The 19,625-nt window shown below is 40.4% G+C and overlaps 1 protein-coding gene across 1 annotated transcript in view; it reads right to left on the bottom strand.

Moving 5' to 3' along the window:
- Window positions 1–19,625, bottom strand: part of zfpm1 (zinc finger protein, FOG family member 1) — a 107,625-nt gene that overhangs the window by 17,806 nt on the left and 70,194 nt on the right. Inside the window, exon 4 of the mRNA XM_053319189.1 lies at window positions 8,770–8,903. Within this exon, the coding sequence (XP_053175164.1) occupies window positions 8,770–8,903 (134 nt within the window). The remainder of the gene's footprint in view (window positions 1–8,769; window positions 8,904–19,625) is intronic.

The following is a 19,625-nucleotide window of genomic DNA, read 5'->3' as shown; positions in this document are numbered from 1 at the left end:
CCCTGCAGAAGCCGGTGCAGATGACAGGGAGATGCAGATACCAGCCAGTCATTCCCACTGAGTGATGAACACCTCCACCCTCCCCCCTTCTCTCTCTCTTGTCTAACCCTCCTCTTTCCTCTTTCACGTTGGTCTCACCTCTCTTTCTTTTTTTCTCATATTTCTTTTTTTCTGTCTCTCGTGTTTTTGTTTCAGTTGATGGACCTTTTCCCTCTTTTTTCTTCTTCGGGTCTCTTTTGTTTCCTCTTCCTCTCTGGCCTGGCTGGAATTCTGTCTATCAGTATTTTATCTTTCTTGGCTGTTTTCTCTCCCCTCTTTCCAATCATTCCTCCCCTCTGTCTCTCTTTCTCTCTCTCTGGGTGATAGGCTCTTCTGTCAGGGCCAGATTGACTGAAAGACAGACAGCTACTGTCATGATGTGGGCAAGTTATACGACAGGTGGAGGTAGAGGTATAGCCTATATGGAGCGCTCAGATGAAATCACAGCAGATAAAGGCTGGCTCTCCTCACGGCCATGATGCACAGGGGCGACATTATGAGGCAATACGTCCATCAGCAGAGGAATGATGAGGGTTTAGCTGCTAGAAAAGAATTGGAGTCCATGTTTGAGCAAAACAGCAGTTAACATATTTAGATTCTATAGTGGTGAGCATGGTACCTTCACACGTCTGGCCAATGGCTGCATTGAGTCTGTGTTTATCAGATTGACAAACCAAATAGATTGGAGAAAAACTGTTGAGCACCAAGCTGGCAAGCACTGTTCTTTATAATATAATGCTTATTGGTATGTGCACAATGTATCATCATTAACTTTTAACCCATCCAACATCTAAATCATCACCATGACAACTGAGGAACTCACTCTGCTTAGGAAGACCACAAAGATTCAGACGGTAGCTAAGTTGGACCTGTTATACCCAGAATTTGGGTGAAGACTGTTCTGATCAGGTGTGTGTGTGTGTGTGTGTGTGTGTGTGTGTGTGTGTGTGTGTGTGTGTGTGTGTGTGTGTGTGTGTGTGTGTAAGGGATTGCTAAAATAATACTAAGTTAGCATGTAGAGCCCCAACGATTAACCAATGAATCGATTAGACCAGGCATGTCCTAACTATTCCATAAAGGACTGTGTATCTGCAGGTTTTTGTTCCAACCAATCAAGAGCACACATGATTCGACCAATCAGCTATCTGAAGACTGAGATCAGCTGATTAAATAAGTCAAGCCTGGTGTGCTCCTGCTTGGTTGGAAAGAAAACCTGCAGCCACATGAACCTTTATGGAATAATTTGGACATTTCTCGATTAGGTGATATCAATCATTTTGTGCCATTATTAAGAAAAAAAGTACCAAAAATCTCTGGTTCCAGCTTCCTAAATCTCACATTTTAGAAATAGAAAGTAGACAGACTATAATGAAAATAATTGTTAGTTGCAAACCTAATAAATAGTTTCCACAAAATTGATCCAAAATGTGTTGCTAAGGAGACGGTAATAGACCACAACTACATGCTTTTGGCTTTTGCCAACTGAAACTGAAACCTCTGACCTGTGATATCACTGTGTGCTAGCTAGTGCACTGTAATGCAGTGGGGGGGGGGGTCCTAAATCCATTGGGATACATTTATACATATGCTTCAGTGCAAGGAGAGAAAAATGTGGTTCCGAGGACAGAAATTGGGATGTGTGTGTTTTCTTTTACTGGTCTTTAAAAGTGGAAAACTCTTGTTCTTGTTCCTCAGAGAACACTGATGTATAGCATTCTTCTGGGGGGCATCGCAGACGGTGTCTCAACACTCATCGTAATCATCGATTTGTTCTGAAGGAGCATCGTTTTAATTAACATTCTACTTTGATGGGCGGAGGAAACAGAAACAGAGAGGCAGAGAAACACTGTTGATGAATCCAGATAAAACATAAAGATCGGAATCAGGATGTAAACAAACCAGCTCAGTCAACACACACACACACACACACACACACGCGTGCAAAGAAGAAAACAGCTTGAGAGAGAATAAGGAGGAGACGGCGATCACCTTCACTCGTCCTTCCAGGGGAGCGAGGGAACGAGGAAGTGGAGAGAGGAGAGTAGAGGAGGTAGAGGGGAGGAGAGATAGAGAGTGAGAAGAGACTACCCAAAAAGTGTTTGAAAAGCCGTGGGTGGCGCGCCTTATCGCCCCAGTTCTCCTGGAGAGATTATTGGGGGATTAGTGCGAATGCTTGTTTCTAAAACATGATGAAAAGACGTTCGGCGCGTGATAACGCTTTGAACTCCCCTACTCTGCTCCTTCTAGGATCGTGCCTTCAGGCTGCCTTTCCAGGAAAGACAGGATTGGGGTGGGGTGAACTGCTGGGTGCTGCTGAAGGAGGGAGAACAATAGGAACCATGTTGTAAGAGGAGTTTCTCCAGTGGTGGTGGTGGTGGTGGTGTTGAGATTTTGCTGTGGACATCTGTCCTTTGAAAAGATGCAACAGATGTGACTAAACTCTGTGTTTGCAAACCTTTTCAGCATCATCACTGTTTCACCTCCTTTTCCTCCTTCATCTCAGCTGAAATTTCACAACAATCCTGCAACTTCGGTCCAATCATATGCGCTCGCCCTATCAGTTAATTAAAGCAGGATCCAATCAGAAGGAGAGCAGATATAATATCAGATTTGTTATATGCGATCCAATCAGAGGAGCGGCGGCGGTGGCGTGCTCGCTCCTGGGTTGCCATGGGAGGCTCACCGGGTAGGACCTGGTTGCTCACTCAACCAAAAACTGTGAGGAATCAGCAGCCAGCTGATCAGTTGATCAGTAAACATTATTATACCCTGTTCTAAAGTCCAACAGCCATATCAGCCAGAATATATTTAAATAGATAAATGGTTTTACGCCTCTTTCTCAAGAGATGCAAATGGCAGGATTTCCATATGACACAGGCCAGTTAACACGCCGCTAATCTAATGAAGGAGATCTGTTGGAGGGAGAGCGAGGACTGGATCTCATGCCCCTCTCTCTCTCTCTATCTCTGCCCCACCCTGATTTCTCAGAACTGACAAACTCACTCCCACCCACACCAAAACACACACACAAACACACACTCTATGACAACATCAAAGACATATAAGTGTATAATATTTCAGATGAAAAAATAAAAGCCATTGAGCTTCACATGTCTCTGTGTGAATGTGTGTGTGTGTGTGTGCGTGTGTGTGTTGCTTGAGTGCGCATACACTTGTGCACATCCAGACTGCTTCCCCATCTAGTTGTGTTGCTGAGTAGGCCTCATATTAAACTGATAGCTTATCTGTCCGGGCCAAATAAGAAGCAAATTTGTCGAGAGAGAGAAGTTGAGAGAGAGAGAGAGAGAGAGAGAGAGAGAGAGAGAGAGAGAGAGTGAGAGTGAGAGTGAGAGTGAGAGTGAGAGAGAGAGAGAGAGTGAGAGTGAGAGAGAGAGAGAGAGAGAGAGAGAGAGAGAGAGAGGGCGACGCTGGAAGGGGCAGCACTGCCAAGTGGGCCATACCAATCTCAGATTGGGAGGAGGAGGGGCAAAGCCTGAGGACTGAGGAGGACAGGTAGTATGAGTAAGATTGAAGTGAGGAAGAGGAGACAGCTGGGAAAGATCAGGAAATTTCCACATATTGAAGTGAGCAGATGTTGAAAGTATGTTTAAAGTAGGAAGCTGGACAACAGAAGGAAATGAGCAAAGGATGAGCAATGGAAAAGCCATTACATCAGATTTTTTCCACTTTCAATTAAAAAAATCCTATTATACGATTTTATGTATTTACATTAATATGCTGAAGAAGGCTCACCTTAAATCTGAGTTTAACAAACACTGAGAATGGACTTTATAGTGAAAGAGGAAGGGAAAAACTTATGAAATGAACAATATTTGCATCAGATTCTGTAGCTTTTCAATGTCATTTTGAAAACCATGTAGGACACAAATTATTGTCTTAAAACATGTCTGGAGGGGATAGAAAGAATTTGTTTGTGTTTTTTCATCAGTCCCTGTTGATGTAGCTGATGATTGATGGTGTTATGATGTTATTAACACTATATCTGCTGTATGGTTAACAGGAGTCATCACAGAGTGGATGGGATGTTGGTGGAAGAGTTAAACCCTTCACTGTCTTTTGGGAATGTGTGCAATAATATCAAAATGAGGTAAAGACAATATGACAAATAACATAAGCTCTTTAGATTCTGACATACATGTGTACTGCATGATGCTATTAAACTATTTAAATGGACTGAAGTTGCTGAACAGGCCCAGCTGACCTCGATTCAATATCAATTTGTCAAGAGGAAGAGATGGAAATGATTGTGATGAAACATGGCTCCTAATGGGAGTGTTCTTGTCAGTGGTTTGATGAGTCAGCTGAAATATAATGACAGAGAAGCCACTTAAACACATGTAAATGTTTTATCCAGACAGCGTCGAAGATGTGTTGATTTAACTCACTCATCATTTGTGAGGTCAAATCCTGTTTGCTAACAAAAACAACTTTATCTATAGCAACAGTGATGATAAGACCTTCAGCATGCAGGTTAGGAAGGTGCTCGATAGATTAACAGGCTCACAGAACTACTCATGAGGAAGTAGATGTGATGTCATCAAAAGGTCAACTTTTAGAAAACCCTCGGAGACTACAGAGCTATTTCATATAAATGTTCGTTTCTCTTTGGGTATGATTTGCTTTAATTTGTTTTGAGTCATTTTTATTTGATTAGATTTATCCCTTAATTCAGAATCAAAGCGGGGCCTTGCTGTTATGTGGCATGTGCAATAACCAATCAGCTAACAGGGTGCTCCTAGCCTTGTATTTTATGTGCCTTTACAATTTACACACGAGCCCGGAATCTTTCAAATACATACAGTTTGCAGGTTTTACCCTTAAAAACTGTCAACTAATATATAATAACATTTTTAAAAAGCCTTACACTAAAGTAAACTCAAAACAGTCAGTCTGTACACTACATAAACTTTGATTTTGCTGTGATGTATCTATTGATGTAAAATGCCAAAGAATATAGGAAATCCTGCTCATGGCAGGGGTAAAAACGAATGATAATGTAAAACAAAAAATATCTGTTGAATTGTTAAAAACATTTTGCGGTCACTTTGTTAAGTTTAAAGATCCCCTGAAGATAAGTACAGTAGATATAAGTAGATTTGGAACAATAATGTGTGTCTAATGTGTTTTCCACAAAAAAGTATCAAATATCTCTTTAAAAGTCCTTCAAATGGAATCTCTTATCTATGAATATACAAATATTGAAAAAAAAAGTTAATTCTCAGTGTCACTGGAGTCTCAGTCTTGCATACTGCATCATGACTCATAGGTCCTGCCCCTTAAAAAACTGCTCTTTAATAAGCACGGGGAAACTTTCTACTTACAGCAGATAAATATGAAAACAGCTTTATAGTGTCAAACTCTGTACATACATCATTTTGCACAGTGAAGCTCAAACATCCCACTGTAGGAAGAAGGAAAAAAAAAACATATTTGTGAGTGGATGGAGACTTGAGTTTTACAGTTGCATTGTATCATATTGCATCATTTCCTGTTAGTATAAAGAGTACTATTGTATCCAAATAAAAAGCTGATAAAGTGGTAAAGTGATCTCATCCTTAAAATCTGCCCTTTTTTTGGATCCCTTCTAATAACCGATGAAGAGATGCGGACTGTGGCTTTAAAGCAGAGCACCAGGAGATGAGCAGATTTCTCCTCTTCAACACAGTGAGGAGGATAGCCCTGACCCCTGTTGACCCACGAGGGAGGGATGGAGGGATGGATAGAGGGGGGGAGGATGTGGAGTGACAGGGGGAGGGGGGAGAAACACAGGAGGAGGAATGTGAGATTATGGCCACTATCTCCAGCAGATACTGAAGGTCTATCTCCTCCTTCAGCCCACGGATGGGTGGAGGGGTTGAAGGGGGGGTGGGGGCAGAAAATGAGGAAGAAGAGAGAAAATGGGTATTAAAAATGCTTTCCATATGAATGCAAAGCCTTTAAAAGAAGAGACAGACTTTACAGTTTAGAGGAGGAACAGGACGGTATGGGCAGCGGAAGGGAGGGGAAGAACAAAAGGTGATGGGTGAGTGTGTGTATGTGTGTGTGTATGTGTGTGTCAGCGAGTGCTCGTGCATTGACACACACACACACACATACACACACACAGACATCTATCTGTACACTCAGAACCTCACTGATAATAAACGAAATCTTAGAAATGAGAGCCTATCAAGCAGGAATCAATCACTGGGGTTTGTTGTCCAGGAGGATGGCGCCATGTGGAGATAAAAGACAGGCGGACGTCTGGGTAGGGCTGGGGAGGAGAGAAGAGGAGGAGGAGAAGAAGAGGAGAGATGATGGAACGGAAAAGGAGAAAAAAAGAGGAGAGTAGAGAGGAGGAGAGAGGAAAGGGGAGAGGATGGAATGGAAAGGGAGAGAGAGAGGAGAGGAGAGGAGAGGAGAGGAGAGAAGAGAAGAGAAGAGAAGAGAAGAGAAGAGAAGAGAAGAGAAGAGAAGAGAAGAGGAGGAGAAGAGAAGAGAGGAAGTATGAACTCTGGGTTTTGCTGGACTAGCTGTGAACTCGATGTGAACTGGTCTGGATCCACACAGGAACTGGTTAAACTGTGCTGAGCCGGACTGAAATTTATTGAGCTCCACTTGGCGTCAGGAGTGAAAAAATGACTGAGGATGAGACAAAGAAAGCAGGTATAGCAAGGTAGAATTACAGAAATTAGGTAGGAATGCTTGTGTGCGTGTGTGTGTGTGTGTGTGTGTGTGTGTGTGTACGCGTGTCTGACCCTGCGTGTGTGTGTGTGTTTGTGCAATTGTCCGAGTTTGTGCTCCGTGCCAGGAAGCCTCTCCCAGCATCAGTATCATATGATTAGATGGACTTGCACATGATGCACAAACCCAGCCTCTGATAGGGCTCCATCCGGTCCCACACACTGTTCCCAAGAAAGCACACACACACACACACACACATATACATATATATAAAGACACACACACACACAGCTGTTTTCATTTCCAATCGCTGTCACACACATACGTGATAAGGTGTTTACTCGTCTCTCTTTGTTATCCGACCATCCGACCACTGACCTTTGACCTTTGCAATTGAAATCATGTCAACCAGTTGGACTCTCAATTCAGCCTCAACGTCAGCATATACATGTCTGCTCTGCAGCATATACAGTATTATAATAAAGCCTCATGGTCCCACTCCAAGTACTTTTTTTAATGTCTTTATTTACTGCTGCAGGTAACAATTATTCTCACTATCACTTCATCTGCAGAGTCTCTTTTTGTTCACCATTAAAAATAATGATTCCTTATTTGCCTAATTAAGCACCCAAAAGGTAATATAATAATATAAATCAGCCAAAAATATCGGGCTTAAACTACACAACTGTTTTTAAAAATTATTAATTAATCTGTCAACTAGTTTTTGAATAATGAATGAATCATGAATGTCATGTTTGGTTCGATCAGCAGTAGAAAATGTCAGATCGTCACGGTGGAGAAGCTTCAGCGAGGAGAACGTTTGCCATTTCTGCTCCATACATGACTTTGAATTATCAATGGAGCATCAAAACTGTTGATTGAATATCAAAAAGCATAGTGATTTATTTGAGTATTATTACTTATTTAATTATGTTAAATTATCTGTTTACCTGTGTTCTACCTGATATTGTAATGACTTGTTACTGCTAATTTATAACATTTACCGTGACTGCAGGCCTCACCTGTTGCTGCCCTGAGTTTGAGATAATAACACTAATACTACTACTACTACTACTAGTACTAGTACTAGTACTATTACTACTGCTACTACTACTATTACTATTCCTACTACTACTATTACTACTATTCCTACTACTACTTCTACTACCACTACTACCACTACTAGTACTACTACTACAACTAATGTACTACTACTACTACTACTAATAATAATAATAATGATGATGATGATGATTAGATAATCCTGGACCAAACACTCTGCTCATGTCTATCATGAGGAAGATTCCTTTAACGATGACTCTGTATCTTACAGGAATCTCACTATATAGACAGGCAGAGTTCATAATGGACCATAATATATGTAACTGTGGTCAATTTAATGAGGATTGTTATGCTGACACTTCCCTCTAATCTGTCCCATATTCAGCTCAGCAACAACTAGCCTCACAAGTGAGAACTCACATTACACCTGTTTTAAAATCTGCTTGATCTTCAGTGTTTGTACTGATTTGAAAAGTCTTTCACTAGTTTATAAAACACTTTATCTGTCAGGATTGCAATATGAAGTTAGAAGCCCCCCTTTGGGTCTTGTGGAGTCTTTTAATTGAACTTTTGGTGAGGTGGGTTTTACATTTCTTGCTCCGAGCTGTTGAAACAGACCGCCTGAGGATCTGAGAGCAGCTCACAGCACTGCAATCTTTAAACATGAACTTCAAACTCACTTCAAACTTTTTTTTTAGCATAAAATACACTTTATTTTAGATTTATATTCCTTTTCTTGTTTATGTTTTCACTCTCTTTCACATGTTTGATTTCTTAACCGTTAACTTGTATCCATTTTAGTCTCATGAAATGAAGTTGATGGCTTACTGTAATTTGTATATATGAATTTAACCCATGTATGCACTCATGATGTATTGATGTTGCTTTGGAATGCTTCAACTGTATTTAATTAATAATCTACTGCATTAAAAACACATATTTGGTTAAATACATAATAAGTGAACCATCCAACACTGCCCTCACCTCTGTCTCTTGATCATCTGCGCTGCTCTCTGATTGGAGCATTCCTGGGTAGGGCCCCCATGTTGTGTCTGGTTGGAGGTCCCTGCGAGCCACCACCCTGCTCTCACTGCCTTCTTCACTTAACTCCAGGTCATCTGGTTGGGGTGAGGGGTGGGGGAGAGAGAGAGAGAGACAGAGAGAGAGAGAGAGGAAGTGAGTGTTAAATATATCAGCGCTTTGACGTATAAAGCTAGTCCGTATCATTAAATATCAGATTATCAGTCAAGCAGTGTCACTGATGACAAATGTGATGAAGAAACTATTTCACACTTTGTTTCTTCACATTATTTGATCTTTTTTGGCTTCATGTTCAACTTTCCCATTTTACTAGTAAAACTTTTATAGAAAGTTTAGACATTTTAAGACACTTTTTTAAAGATTCTGAGTTTTAAATACATAACACTGCCTATTCAATAATCCCTTCTGGCTCAAACATGACCTGCCGCACTGAGCAGGAAAGGAAACATCAAAAGCAGCATATGGCTTGAACTTGAACTGAACCCTTGTGACAGCAGCAGCAGCAGCAGCAGATGGAGATGAAGCGGCAGTGGCTCGACAGCAGGGGGAGTTTGATACAAGCTGAGCACTTTCTGTCCTGGCCCGGTTCAAGCAGGGGAAACTTCTTGTGTACTTCCTCAAAGTGATAACTGTAGAAGGATGGCAGTGACGGCTGTGGTCTGAGCCTGCTGCAGCCAAGATAGAGCCAGATAGCCGGCAGGGATGGTGGAGGAGGGGAGGAGGAGGAGGAGGAGGAGGGGGGACTGAGCCATCTATTTAAAAACTTTAGACAGCTTGGGCTGCAGGAGAAGAGGCACTCTGGAAGTTTTAAAAGAAGTCTCTGCACATCTGAGGATTAATGAACAAGTTGGAGCAATACTAGTGAGAGTATTGCAGTGGGGACTGAGAACAGTGACTGACTGGATGGGATTAATGCCGACTGCTCAGCCTCAGGCTCTGCTCCTGGAGAAGCTTTCTCTATGCTCTCTATGACCATTCACCCCTTTCTCTCTCTCTCTCTCTCTCACTCTCTCCTTCTGATCAAAATACATAGAGATTTCTGCCTCCCCTCTTCTCCTTACACGCGCCCCCCACCCCCCCACCCCTCCCACCCTTCCTCCTCCTCCTCCTCCTCCTCCTCCCTACCCCTCCTCATCTCGTCCATGGTTCAGCCAACTGTTTCGGGGGGTCGGTCTAAAGTGGCGGGCCTGATAAGAGTGTTTGTCTAACACTCTCCATGTCAAAACACTCATCTATCTTCTCTGTATCTATCCCCACCAGAGAACAACGGACAGACGCTGATAAAATGGCTTTCCCACAGCCGGTGGGGGGGTGGCGGCGGTGGTGGAGGTGGAGGTGTCAGGGGGAGGGGAGCAGGGGTGGTTATGGAGGGGGAACAGGAAGGAGCCGTGGTTTGCGGGACGTAAAAGCGCTGCAGAGGAGAAGACGTTAATTTAATAGAAAAAGCCCCCCCCAAAAAAAGATTGTTTGGCTGTCGGGACTGTTGTGGCAAAGTCACACAGAAGTGGTACGTTTCTCTTAACTCATGGCTCCAAACTGCTTTGACAATCTACGTGATTATAAAGAACTACACCCTAGATAAAATGTACAAGATTATGCTCACATTTTTAGAGAAGGAGGTCCTATTAGGATCAGGCGTTTATGAAAAGGTCATGGTCACTCTGTAACCAGCACGACTTTTTTGGGCTGCTTGGATGCACATGAGAGCTTGACACTGACGCCAGATGCAACAGGAGCTGATCTGAACTGTTTTCCTTGGGTCAGGTTGGGCTGAATTTTTTATTGAATGACTCAGGTTTTGGTGGGAGTTCAGTTTCACAAATATTGTTGAGGGTAATCGACAGTAGTAGCGCTTTCTTGTTAGAATACATCAGATTTCTTTTAAAGAAGGATTTATTTGGGAAGTTTGAGGTCTGGGCTCCTGACACATGAGATCCATTGATTTTTGTTGGTGGGGGTTTGGACACAAATGCTCCAGGTTAGAGTTGGGTCAGCGTCAGATTTCAGTCCTAGGTCAAGCGCCAACCCAAACATGACTCCTCAGACAGTCTAACCTGCTGCCTACAGAGTCTGAAGTCCAGTGTCTGTCCAGTCAGTATCCTATCTCCTCTCTCAGTTTGGCCACTCTGACCTTCCTTATCTCACCACTCCATCAATGTCCAGTCTGCCTCTATGCCATTGGCTGATCCTCACCACATGGGAGTCTTATCAGCCTGACCAGCTCCATTGACCCTCATTGTGAAACTGTGCAAGGATTTGACCTCGATGAGCCAACACAGATATTAACTTATAAACAAGCCAGACCCAAGCATTAGTTTGTCAATTATTAAGGCTGGACACATGTTATCCTCTTCCTTTCATGACCTGTGGAGCCGTCAGCTTCATGTCAGCTTACCTTTAGGTAAACCAAACAGGTCATTAGTTGTTCTAGCTGGGGCAAGGTCAACCCGAGTATTTACACTGAAGTTCCATGGAATCTTTTAATGTGATCTTGATGTATAGACACATCTTACACTCCTAAACTCCACTTGTGGAGAACATACAACGAATACTATTGCAAATAGTCCAGCTTAGGTGTGGCTTGAAGTGTATTTCCATCCACCTGTTTTTGTGCACAGTGATTTTTTTTAAAGTGAAAACATCTCAAGTAAGTTTTAGGCTAAGGTGAAAAACTTGTTTCGTTGTGTCCTCTTCTTCTGTGGTGGATTAATGGCACCAAACTGGAGAATTGGGACCACCAACCATTTATCTTGATGTACCCGCCTCTTGATGTTTACATACCATTTGAGGATAGAGACACATTCATTTGTATTTCATAAATCTGTTTCCATCAGCATTATCACTTCATCTTTTTCATCTTTTGTTCTTTTTCTTTTGATTTGTCAACTTTTTCATCTCAGCTTTATGTAAAATCTTTCAATATCTTGTGTTTTTCCCCCCAGATATCTGGCCTTGCAAAGAAATCTGAGTAAAGACAACCAGGTGGATGCAAACATACCGAATCAACTTAAGGCGAGAAAAACAATGTTATCACCACACATAGACTGTATAATAGGGATCTATGATATATATTGTCTGCCATGGTATCTTTATTGTTGTTTTAACAATGTGCGGGCTGACGTTATCGAATATGTCCCTCACTTTGCAAAAAACAATCAAAAGCAGCGTCCATTCATTCACTGCTACACACCTAAAACAACTGATCTTCAGTATGTCATCAATGCAACATAATGTCCAACTATTTATTCATTATATTTAGACGTGTTATATCAGGATAGGTATAGTTATCGCGATTTGACTGACCTAAATCACGGTATGAGATTTTGTTCAAATCGCCCTACTGTATAATGATATGAGCAGTGGTCCACCAACAGTTTCTAGACTATTTAAGATCAGAGCCAGTCATTCTCCAGTGACTAGTACTTTAATTAGCAGATAAAGCTACACTGACATCGATGCTATAACAACATACCCCTTGGTTAGGATGAGCTGTTTTGAGTTGGTTAGGTACTGTCAACACACTAAAGATGATAAGGTGTTCTGACTACATTACCTAACTTACTCTCTATTTCATAACTCACACTCATCATTATTGCTCATCTGGTTAAAAGAATATGAGAAAATGTACATACACAGTATATAAATGTAAATGGTGGAGTGTAACCAGTTAATTAAAGGCGGCATCAGTGACTGTAGATTAAGTCATTGTCAGGGAGTCTGCTTTAATAAAACAGTACCGTCTAGTAGTTGGGAGAAAATGCTATCGGTGCACCTCCACTAATGAGTACTGCTTGCTAATCCCACCAGGTTAGCAGTGTTCACTGGGGTAACATGAGGCCTCCAACAAACCTAATCCTTGTTAATTACCCCTCCTGCCCACCGCAGACCTGCACAAGAACCCAGCGCTCATTATCAATATGGCTGCTACTACCCTCACTGCTCTGTATGATACTGCCCCCATCAGTGCTATACACTGTAAGAGCAGCACACACACACACACACACCATTCTTTTTGTCATTGCTAGATGACCTATTCCCAGAAAAACACAGGGCTGGATGGGCTTGTTATCAATATCAACCAGCTTCACAGTATCCACACTGCCTTACTCATTTAGATTTGACACACACACACACACACACACACACACAAACACACTCTCTCTCTCTCTCTCAAACACACAAAACACACACGTCCACAAGATGACACGTTGACACACGGCAGCCAAACACACACAGTGCCCACATACACACACACACACACACACCATCACACCGATATACACTCCCTGTCACCACACACACACACACACAAAGCCTTATCAATACGGACGCTTCAGCAGCCACTGGGGCGTCCAGGCCTCTTTGATGAACCAACACAATAAAACAATCAGTCCGTCATTAATGAAATGACTAACGCAATTAACCGATGAGTGTGTGTGTGTGTGTGGGGGGGGGGGGGGGGGGGGAGGGGTTGGGCAGAGAGAGAAAGAGAGGAGACCAGAATAATGTTGATGATGATGTTACAGGATTTTCACATCTGCATCTTTTCTTTGTGTTACCGGTTTAACGATGACCGAGTCCTGTCAATACAAATTACACAGAGCAGATTTATAGATTATTTAGTTTATGGCTCTGATGCTGATATACATTAAATATAAACATTAGAGCCCAAGTGATATATTGGTCAGCCGATATTATGGGCTGATATTGGCCAGTCACTGATATATCGGTAACGGTCTATATGTTGTCCATTTTTTAAAATATTTTTTAAAGTTATAAATCCATCTTTGAAATTCAAGTTTAATATATGTGCATATGTTTTATTTTAATGTAATTATCAAATTTGCAGTGAAATTTACTGTTTCAGACATTTTATACCATAAAGTTTATTGTGAAACTATCTAAATTTTTACCACTGTGATCCTTTACAGTGTAGAATGTAGTGACATCTAGCAGAACACATATGACAAAAAATGAAATATACTATTCATAAATATGTTTTCATTTGTGCATCATCACCTGAAAATAACAATAACTGTCTTTTTGTCACCTTAAAATGAGCCCTTTATATCTATATACGGAGTGGGTCCTCTCCCACAGAGTCCGCCATGTTGCACTTCCATGTTTCTACTACAGCCCAGGATGGACAAACCTAACATTGGGTCTAGAGAGGGTCTTTTTCACGAGTTTCATGGCCACTGTAAGTTCTCCTTCACACTTGGAAGGGTAGAGGGAGGGGTTGCAACCTTCAACCTCACTGTTAGATGACACTAAATCCTGCACAGTAGTGGGAGCTACTTTAACTTTAAAAGGCAGACACCCCTATTACATAACATGGGACTGTGAATGATGCCAAATTTGCAAAGTTGATGGATATTTTGATAAAGTTATTGCATGGACATGCTCAATTCTGTAAAAGGTCACTGAATGTAACACCGCAGCATAGCTTACTGATGAGTGGATCTTTCATGTTTCAGAGAGATAAAGCTTAAAAAGTAGCACATAAATGAAGCAGACGGCCAGAGAGACACTACCAATGAAAGTTGTAACTGTTTAAGTTATAGTGAAAGGTCACTTTCATAATGAAGCCATAATTGCTAAATATTTATGTTATCAACTAAAAGAATGATTGAAGATGTCCACTTAACATGCAGCCCTATTGGAACTTACATGAGGGACAAAAATGTTATTCTGTCCTTAATCATGCAGATTAATTGTTGCGTTCTCAGATGATACATCTCCAGGTAACTTGGAAGGAAAATTAATTAAACTTGCAGGTGGGCTGTTATCTCAACTGATACATCATATTATTAATGAATGCTAGTAAGAACTGTCCAAAACTTTGGAAATAATCCAAAACTAGACCCTCATCCAAAGAGAGAGCAGATGATTCACTTGCTTTAATTGTAGGCCTTTTAAGAATTTCTGCTGTCTTGTTATTGGTCGTCAGAAGTTTGTTTTCAGTCAAATTCTTATTTACTTTACTGGGAATGGTTTTAAAGGATTAGCTTTTGTCTTTCAAAAGAAACATCCTGGTAGTGTCCAGCGTTTTACTTAACTATGTCATTTGTGATTGTACTTCTTTGACAGCAATTTTAAGTTTCATGGAGTCCCACATGGAAGTAGCTTGGGACCAATTTTATTTTATATTCATTAAACAATTTATAGTAACTTGTCCAAAATGCATGTATGTAAATGTATGTAAATCACTTGACTTTTTGTCTACTGTACATTACACAACATAGATATGAGATTAAAAGTCTTGAAATTAGCATAAACTCAATGTTTTGTTTTCGGTTGTGGTTCTGCGATGCCTCTCAGTTCCCGTCAAGTCACTGTAAGTAACATTTGGTCTTTGTCAGATGACATTAATCCTACTGATGTAAGACATTATTGTAAAAATGAATATTGTTAGGTATTGGACTTTTGGTTGTAAAAAACAAGCAAAATGAATACAAAATATGACAGCTGACATTTTACATACCACAAGGTTGATTGAAACAGATAGTCTACTGATTAATTGTTAATGAAAATGTTGGTTGCAGTAGTTCTTCATTTGTCTAATAAACATGAGAGAGACCACAGCTCTCCATTTTTATGTTATGCTTTTATGTAAGGTAAAACCTTCTATTTAGGTTTAATACACATCAAGTTCTAGATATCTAGCTATCTATTCATACCTCATCCACAAACTATAAATTGAAAACAGTTTTTAAGGGCTTTTTTTTTTAACACCTTTTCATTCCCCAAGATGGAATTACATTGCAAGTTTTTGAATGTGTCCTTTTTGTTTAAGTGGCTGTTGTTTTACTGAGGTTAGATTAGTAACCTCTCTGCATGATGTTCTTTGTCCATTATGAAAAGAATGAAGTCTAACACTTTGTAGCCTCAGTGTGCAGTGAGTTACATATGCAAAAACCAAGCATAAAGACATCAGACCTTGTCATTAAATGAAAATGAGCATTCTCAACAACAGCCTGTCTAATTGGATATCAATGAGGAATGCAGGAGAAAAAAAAGAGAAAGGTGTAACCCAACACTGATGTCCTCCTCTATCCGGCCTAATTGATTTAAAAAAAAAAAAGAAGACTATTGTTGATATCAAATGAGCACATCGCAGCGGAGCTATTGATTTTTTGACACCGTACAACAGGAAATCTTTATCTGCGTGCTACTCCGACCCCGCACTAATAGGTGGGGTTTAACCTCTACTGAATGACAAATCCCAACACCTCACGCTCCTGTTCTCCCTCTAGTTCTCATGGGAAACACAGGACAAATAATGCAGTCCTGGCATCATTAGAAAGGATCTGCGCTGTATGTTTACATGATGTCAAATCCAATTCAAAGCCTTTGTCACACTCAACACATTACAAGTCCACGCACTTGCATATTGTATCATGCACTGTATTTAATGAGCACAGAGGAGATTGTAGGGCTGGGGCCTTCCTGTGTGGAGTTTGTATGTTCTCCTTATGCCTGTGTGAGCTCTCTCCAGGTACTCCCGCAGACCAAAAACATGCATGTTAGGTTCCTTGGTAGCTCTAAATTGCCTGTAAGTGTGAATGTGAGTGTGAATGGTAGTCTGTCTCTATGTGTTAAACCTGTGTATGTTGTATGATTGACTGGCGACATGTCCAGGTTGTACCCCGCCTCTCGCCCTATGTCAGCTGAGATTACGATCCTCTAGAGGATAAGCGGTAAAGAAAATGGATGGACTGAGAGGGGATATGGGACCTTGTAGCACCAAAGTGAAAGGAGATATTACAAAGTAAACCATATAAATGTATAACACATGCAGCAATGTGTAAAAACAATCTATATATTATGAGCTACTATATAGTTTTGACATACTGGATATTCCGAAACCAGGTGGTATCAACAGTAACATTTTTGGTAATTCATATGCATAAAATTTGTAATTTATCTCCTTAAATTGTCAGTGACACCCTTAAATTACTTAATTTGCTCCCTTTATAAAAAAAAATGTATTCAATTTTTTCTTGTCCCAGTTTTGCTGCTACACTGGAGACCAAGCAGCACTCAATCAATCTTTATTTATATAGTGCCAAATCACTACAAAAGTCATCTCAAGGCACTTTACACATAGAGCAAGTCTACACCATACTCTTTAATTTGATTAAAGAGTCAATATGCAATTAATCTGACTAGCAAAGACTCAACAGGCTGCACACATGCAATTCTGTAATGCAATGCATGAAAAACTGCTAAAAAAAGGACTGAGATTTGATTTTTTTCAGATTGTGTTATTTAACATACATACTTTTCAGATTGTGTTATTTAACACGCATACTTAATGTTCTGTTCTGTTGATTAATGTGCACAAATTATCATTAAAATACTGTAGGTATCATAATAACAAATGGAGCATTAAATTATGAATGATGAAGTTGAAAGAACAATCCAATGTGTGTTTGTAGAGCTGCATCTATTGATTTTTTGGACACTGTTGGCAGAAGAACTCCCAAATCCAGCTGGCAGGCACACAGCCCTGATATAATATCATCTTATAAATTTGTTATGGCTGTGTTAGCTCACTGTTGCATAGTTGACACATCCAGCAGACACTGGAGAGTGAGAGTGAGACTAGTACATACAATAAATGTAAGGCCAGAACACCAAAATGATGAGCTAAAAGGGTTAAGGTTATGGTTAGGCTTTGGTCACCATAGTGGTAAAAATAATTTCCAACAGTTATTCTTTTTCGCCTAGCACTGGCAGGTTTGAACGCTCATCCTGATTACACTTCCCATTTGCTTCCCTAACACATAGGAACCTTTTCTAGGCACTAAATCACTCAACATTTAATTTTGTGTCGTCCCTGTTATCTCACTTACCAGCATTGAAGCAGAAATGGCTGATTTACCACCTTTGTTTCTGCTTTTTTTTTTTTTTTTTTTTTTTTTGCTTTTAAACGTAAAGCTCCTGAAAAGTCTACAATTTAGATTTATGAATTCTGTAGATTTGCCAACCTTTTTTTTTTAAACATTAATGACCACTCATATCATTTTTAACACTGACTGATTAAAAAAAGGCTTCAATCTAACAACAAGAGAGACGTGATTGCGTTCTCTTTTCTCTGTCTTGTCTTTCTCTTCATGATCCTCCATGCAGCACCCCTGGGTCCCTGGAGTCCGGCAGGCTCAGCTCAGCGGCAGATAGACATTTCTGGGATAGGCATCTACTGCTCAGGACCACGCAATCATTTCCATTTTACCCTCTGTTGCAAAGGCAAGATAAGACACCTGCGTAGCCCTGCTAATCAGATGAGCTTCAACAGAACTTTATCATTGACATTTACCACTGTTTACCCAACTAATTTCTCTTAACTGCACTGCTGAACTTTTATCTACAAAATACATACACCACCAGAAAAGAGCAAGAAGCAAACATGCAAATTCACAAATATGCGAAGAAAGATAAAATGAGGGAGAAAAAAAAAAAACTAAAAGCATTTTTTTTTCTGTTAGAGGACGAAGGGGGTGAAAACAGAACAAGTGACAAGGCTACTGTTGATGAGATGAGCCCTCCCTCCCCCCCTACTCCCCTTCCCCCTCCTCACTGAAGACAAACAAATGCAAAGAATACTGACATTCACATGCAGAAACTTCATTTTGGAGTTCAATCACCTGACTATTGGTGGGTAGTTTCATTTATTGCTGATAAAAATGCTACTGTGTGAGAAAGAGAGAGTCCAGCATAACCCGACCCCAGTCACAAGACAACATGCGCGCATCCAACACACTGGTATACAATCTGAAAGCATACGCATATTTCTTAATGAACCAAAATCAGGCTGACTACTCCTCATAGGACACTTTGGTGTTATCGTCCAGACATAAACGTGTCACTTTCAAGTTTCACAATGGAACGACAGCTTTGCTCTGGTCATCATGTATTACTTAAGTAGAATTACTGATTCAACTCTTTACTCAAGTAAAAGTAACAAGGTAACGGGTATGAGATGTACTTAAGTACAAAAGTGAAAAGTAAAAATTAATTTTTACCATACATTTTTACCTCTTTTGATAACTCTGCAAAATGCAGGAAGTTCTCGGCACACAAAATAGAATAGTTTTCCTCTTTTGTTAACAACCAGCACAGAATATATATATATATATAAATATATAATGTATGTCATATAAATATTAGGGCTGTCATCGTTTGGACCTATTTTTATTTCAGGATGCTTTCTCACCACTGTAACACATTTATTCAGAAATATAAAAAATATGATCATATATCTAAAATAATGATGGTCTTGAAACCAGAACTGCTATTCCATTTCACATCATTCACTCAGCCTGACATTGTGTTAACTGGCTTTTGACCAATCAGAAGTGGAGTGTCTGTCATTTTCAGTTGAAGCTGACATACTGTATAGTAGTAGTGGCTAGACTGCCAGCTATGCAGAAAGATGACATCCCTATTCTTGACACTGATTTACCAACTGTTTCTCCAGCTAGTGGTAAAACAACTCCACAGTGTTTGTAGGTCTTGTTACCACCTTGATCCAATTATCTTTGCTTTAGTGTCACCCTCAGGGCTAGTTTTACATTTTTAGACCAGCTACTGTAAAGAGTGATTAAATAATAAGTATGCTGTTGTTCTTCCATCTAACTCTTTGATACTGTGGAATGTAATGAACAACCACTAGCAATGCTTCAGACTGTTGGCTTTGTGCGCTGGACATTTTGCGGGTAAGGACTGAGTTTCTGTTGGCAGAACATTTTATTGTCTGTTATGCAAAAGGTCACTGCTATTGCTATAAGTCATAT

Source organism: Scomber japonicus, chromosome 5, assembly GCF_027409825.1.
Source record: "Scomber japonicus isolate fScoJap1 chromosome 5, fScoJap1.pri, whole genome shotgun sequence".
Classification (NCBI taxonomy): Eukaryota; Metazoa; Chordata; class Actinopteri; order Scombriformes; family Scombridae; genus Scomber; species Scomber japonicus.
The sequence above is the reverse complement of the archived record's forward strand: the minus strand, read 5'-3'. Positions and strand labels throughout refer to the sequence as shown.